General features: G+C 37.3%; 1 protein-coding gene across 1 annotated transcript; it reads left to right on the forward strand.

Moving 5' to 3' along the window:
* Nucleotides 1–2,464: 2,464 nt before the first annotated feature.
* Nucleotides 2,465–3,394, forward strand: LOC122913638 (olfactory receptor 4P4-like). The gene has a single exon (XM_044260291.1). The coding sequence runs from the start codon at nucleotides 2,465–2,467 to the stop codon at nucleotides 3,392–3,394; it is 930 nt and encodes a 309-aa protein (XP_044116226.1).
* Nucleotides 3,395–6,219: the final 2,825 nt, after the last annotated feature.

The raw sequence follows: 6,219 nt of genomic DNA on the forward strand, positions 1-6,219 counted from the left end.
GATCAAAGTCATGTGCTAATTTTGCCTGTTTTATTAGACGCCTGCACATAAAAAAAAAAGATCAAATTATTACAACTTTAGGAAGATGGTCAGTAAAACATTGACCAGGAATAAGGTAATTTTAATTCTGCAGAAGACATCATAATGGGATCAGTGAAGCTAGTGCCCTCATTCTACAGATAGGACATTTATATGCCAAGAATATACCAGGTCCCAAATGTGTAAGGTCTGGCAGTATTAGGGCATGCACTCAGATGGTTTTCTCCTACCTGTTTTTCTTGCTTGGCCAACAGCTGAAGTTGCTGTATCACTACTCATGCTTGTGAGAATAGGAAATACATTGGTTTCTAGAGGAGCACATAAACTGTATGTTTGTTTTCTTTCTAGAGATGGCTTATTTATTTCAGAACCCTGAACTGATTTGGTTTGTGGTGTCTTACAGAGACTTGAGTAATCTTACAATTCTGTGTTTCCTTTTATACATTTTCCCTTTAAACTTGAGTGACTAAAATTGGGGCCACGATCCATTCAGGAGTGATTCTGGCTTCATCTGGAAGATTCAGAAATGTGTGCAAATTTCAGAGTTGGGACAGCCAGAGTTTATGTTAAATTTATATTGTTATTTCAGTATTTCCCTTTTGAGAGGCTGTATAGTAAAGTGTTTAGAAACATAGGCACTGGAGTCAGAAACTTCAGGTTATAAATTCTAGTTGGCTATATACACTAGTCCTGTTACTATGCATAAGTTCCTTAACCTCTATAAACCTAAAGTAATTTCATTTTTCCTTGTGCATATTAATTTTAATACAATTATAGTGTCATGTGTGCACTGTTTTGTTTTGTTTTTAAAGGTCTTTCTCACCTATGATCAAAGTTGAGTCTTCGTCTGAATTGTATAGACAGGATATATTTTTCTGGGTTTCAAAGGAATAAGAACTTCTTAAAAGAAATTAATTGATGTGCAAAGGTCATATCTGAAGTTACTGGCTCAATTAAGACATGTTACGGGATTCCTCAAAACTATAATGAATCATCAGATAATACACATGATTTTTTAAAATATTTTTATTTTTAATTTATTTTTTAAAGATTATTTATTTATTTGAGAGAGAGAGGGGGAAAGCATGAGCAGGGGGAGGAGCAGAAGGAGAGGGAGAAGCAGGCTCCCCACTGAGCAAGGAGCTCCATGTGAGGCTAGATCCAAGGACCCTGAGATCATAACCTGAGCTGAAAGCAGATGCTTAACCTACTGAGCCACCCAGGTGCCCTACACATGATTTTTTACAGACACTAAAATACATAGTAGTTAGTGGTGATAACTCTATGACTGTCAGGAGGTTGAACCTAGGATTGCCAGGCAGGACATTAAGCATAGCTACAGCCTTCTGCACAAGAACAACTAGAGATTCAAGTAATATTTTAGCAAACTCTGAATGAATGCATACAGATTGATGAAATGGCTTTGCCTAAGAACATTCTAAGACTTTCTTTACTTAGGGACTTAAAATTATGCAAAAAGCCTTTATGCATGAGTAAGGATAAGGACCATATTTCAGTTATGTTTAATGAATAATTCAAGCCAGTAGTATATTCAGCATTATATTTTATTCAAATTGAAATAGACTTTTTAGGGGCACCTGGGTGGCTCAGTGGGTTAAAGCCTCTGCCTTCGGTTCGTGTCATGATCCCAGGGTCCTGGGACTGAGCCCTGCATTGGGCTCTCTGCTCAGCAGGGAGCCTGCTTCCCCTTCTCTCTCTGCTTGCCTCTCTGCCTACTTGTGATTTCTGTCTGTCAAAAAAAAAAAAGCCTCTTTAACTTACTGGCTAATATCACTGTAATCTGATTTGGAGAATTGTATGAAGTTATTTCTCAATAATTTGTCCTTAAATTCCACTATGAAAATGAATATTTTTGTTTTGAAATTCCACCTCTACTACAGTGTGGTTATTCATTGTATGGGTGACCATGTTAACTCAGTAATAGAATTGAAGAGGAAGTTTAAATTAGAATTGATTGAGAAGTCAGGTTAAGGTCAGGGCTGAATCGTGACCCTGAATCATGAAAATACAGATGTAATGAAGATATCTGGTCAGAATTGATCCAAAATTATGAAAGTATTGGGTGGATCACATCGTTAGGCAATCAGTATTGTGTTTTAAGTAACATTTAAGACTCAGCTGGGGATTGATCAAAGGCCTTTGTATTCAGTAAGGCAGACATTGGTCACAATTTGCTCATAGATTTAATGGAAATCTGTTATATTGTGTTCTCTGACAGTCTTCTTTGGAATCATTTCAATTGAATATTTGGTTTTTATTCTCTGAGACACTTGGATGAGGCATAGTCAGCCTAGTGAATTCCTTGAATAGGATATGATCATCACTCTACTCAAGGAACCCTTCTAAATATGGCTTCATGAATTCTGTATTTCAGGTGATTATTGTATTCTATCTACAGTGGACCATGGATCAAAGCAAAAATGTCACTGTATTTATTCTCATGGGACTTTCCAAAAACAAGAACATTGAAATGCTTTGTTTTGTATTATTTTTATTTTGCTACATTGCTATTTGTGGGGGAAACTTGCTAATCATGATTTCTATCATGTGCAGTCAGCTAATTGAGCAACCCATGTATTTTTTCCTTAAATACCTCTCACTCTCCGACCTTTGCTACACATCCACTGTGACACCCAAACTAATGACGGACTTACTGGCAGAAAGGAAGAGCATTTCCTACAGTAACTGCATGACACAACTCTTTACCACACATTTATTTGGAGGTGTGGAAATCTTCATCCTCACAGGGATGGCCTATGACCGCTACGTGGCCATCTGTAAGCCCCTGCACTACACCGTCATCATGAGCAGAGAGAGGTGTAACACTATCATCACAGCCTGCTGTACTGGGGCCTTAATCCACTCTGCCAGTCAGTTCCTCCTCATCATCTTCCTACCCTTCTGTGGCCCCAATGAGATAGATCACTACTTCTGCGACGTGTATCCTTTACTGAAGCTGGCCTGCACGGACACATACAGAATTGGTCTCTTGGTCATTGTTAATTCAGGACTGATTGCTCTGATGACTTTTGTGATTTTGATGGTGTCCTATTTTCTGATATTATGCACCCTTAGGGCTTACCCTGCAGAGAGCCGCTCCAAAGCTCTTTCCACCTGCACTTCCCACGTCACAGTCGTGGTTCTGTTCTTTGCACCTGCGTTATTCATTTACATTCGGCCCGCCACAACTTTCCCAGAAGACAAAGTGTTTGCTCTTTTCTACACCATCATTGCCCCCATGTTCAACCCTCTGATCTACACACTGAGAAACACGGAGATGAAGAACGCGTTGAGGAAAGTGTGGTGCCATCATGTACTGTTGGAAGGAAAATAGGTTTGCAAAAGCTTTTCTGATTTTCATGCTGTGGTTCCTTGAAACCTAAGACTGAATAAGATCCATTCTAATCATCCGGCCCCGCTGCTTGAAGGGGTAAGAGGGCAAACAGGAAGCATCGTCTCTGTTGTTTTATGCTTCAGTCTGACACCTTATCAACAAACCGAGCGTAATTCTTATTCACACGCCTCTCCACCTAAGATAGGTATTAAGAATTAGGCTTGTAGGGGCACCTGAGCAGCTCACTAGGTTGAGCATCTGACTCTTGATTTCAGCTCAGGTCATGATCTCAGGGTCCTGAGCTCGAGCCCCGTGGAGCTCTGCACTCAGTGGGACTCTGGCTGAGATTCTCTCTCTTCCTCTCTCATTACCCCTCCCCACTGTGTTCTTGTTCTCTCTCTCTCTCTAAAATAAATAATTTTTTAAAAAGAATTGTGCTTATGTGATATAAAACAATCAGATGATATCTTATGTACAAAAGATTATATCACTTATTGGCCATTGTATTGGGAAAAGAAAAAAAGATAAAACAGAGCATGCATTTTTTCTTACCTTAAAATACTAAAGACCTATAGAAAATAATACCTTCAATTTTCAACTGTTTACTCAATCATGAACACAGAAAGTTGCATGTAACATTTATATGCAGTTCATGCATTACCACAAAAAGAACAATAAAATCCTGTAATCAGCAACCAGATGAAGAGTTAGAAATTACCAGTACCTGAAGTCTTCCTTGTTTCTCTTTATAGTCACTAGCCTCCCCTCACTCTCTTCATCTCTAAATCAATTAGTTTGATATACTTTTGTACTTCGTGGAAAAATAATGATGTAGATCATACTCTTAGTGTCTCTTCATTATGTTTGTGAGATTCATTCCTTATGTTTTGTGTATTTTCTAAGTGTTTTCATAGTATTTCATTGTGTGAGTATGTAACAGCTAATTTATCCATCCTCTTGTTGCTAGACACTGGGTCATTTCCTGTTTGGCCAGTATGAGCAGCACTGCTTTGAGCATTTCTTTTGTTTAATATAGATATTCTATTGTTGCTTTAGCATGTTTTATATTGTAATTAAGACTTAATTTTAGGATAGTTGTTATATACCTGTGTTAGTATTCTTTCTTAATACATTACTGACATAAAATATATAAAATAAAAAAAAGTATTATTAATAGAAAAATGCTAGGGTGAGTGAAATAAATGGTTTAGAAATATGTGAAACTTCTGGCACGTCTAGGATCCATGGTATGTAAGATGTTTATTAATGCAAACAAACCAGTCTGTCATAGATACACAGTTCTTAGAAAGAAGAGAGCTCTTAAGAAGATAGTCCCTACAGCACAGGTAAGAAAAACTTCCCAGAACAGAGCATTAGGTTGTGTTAGCAAGATGAAGACTTTGGTGATCACAATTGGGAAATTTTAATACACAGGATATTCACTGTACTATATGAAGTTTTTTGTCCTAATAAGCAAAACAAGAAAAATTCTTTATTTAGCTCCCAAAAAGGAAAAAAAACAAAAACAAAAAACCAAAAAAACAAATAACAAAACATTTTGGTAGGCTTTGAATAAAGGCAGTGGTTTTAGATGAAGAAGGAATGCTGTATGTACAACATTGAATTGCCACACATCCACACACATGCATAGCAGTACACAGTATAGAAAAGAACATCTTCCAGGGGCTTCTATCTTCGCTATAATCAGAATAAACAGATTTGGGTAGACAATGAAGAATGAGAGAGAAATATTTAATTTCTGTGCAAAGCATATGATCACACAGCAAAAATTACTGAGAAAAGAGGAAGTTATGTAGAAAACAGCTATAACAGAATATGTCATACAATAGCACCCTGGAGTGTAGTTCTCAGATACAAACAGAATATGAGTATATTTATTATATAAAAGTAAGAAATAATTTTAAAAGTACGTTATAGGGGTTCCTGGGTTGCTAAGATGGTTAAGCATCTACCTTCAGCTCAGGTCATGATCTCAGGTCCTGGGATGGAGCCCTGCATCAGTCTCCCTGCTCAGCGGGGAGCCGGCTTCTCCCTCTATCCCTCCAGCCCCTGCTTGTGCTTTCTCTCCCTATCTCTGTTTCTCAAATAAATAAATACAATCCTTAAATAAATAATAAATAAATAAATAAAACATGATATAGCAGGGTGCCTGGGTGGCTCCGTGGGTTATAGCCTCTGCCTTTGGCTCAGGCCATGATCTCAGGGCCCTGGAATCGAGCCCCATATCTGGCTCTCTGCTCAGCGGGGAGCCTGCTCCCCCCTCTCTGCCTGCCTCTCTGTCTACTTGTGATCTCTGTCTGTCAAATAAATAAATAAATAAATAAATAAAAACATGATATGGCAACAAAAATGTCAAAGTTGTCCAAGGTGTTAAAAGACCAAATAATTTAAGAAACGAATATAGGATATTCTAATTAGAAACTTGATAGATAAAAAGGAGTGGCTATATTTTAAGAAAAATAGGGTGGATGGAATCTTGATATTAACAATTTAGCAGAACAATGAATTAGAAAGAAGAAATGATAGAAAAAAATAGATATATTAAGAGGCATTATGAATGATGTAGGAGAAAACAACATGTATCTATCACACTCCAGGATTTGGGTAACAGAAAAAGTAATTTAAAAGATAATTATTGTTAATTTTTGAAAACTGCTAAAGAAAATCTTTACAAAATAATCACAAGAATGAAACATATTTGCTCCCTTTTTAAAGATTTATTCATTTATTTGAGAGAGAGAGAGAGTGAGAGATAGCATGAGTGGTAGCAGAAGAAGACAGAGCAGAGGCAGACTATCCGCTGA

Source organism: Neovison vison, chromosome 7 (genome assembly GCF_020171115.1).
Source record: "Neovison vison isolate M4711 chromosome 7, ASM_NN_V1, whole genome shotgun sequence".
Taxonomy (NCBI): domain Eukaryota; kingdom Metazoa; phylum Chordata; class Mammalia; order Carnivora; family Mustelidae; genus Neogale; species Neogale vison.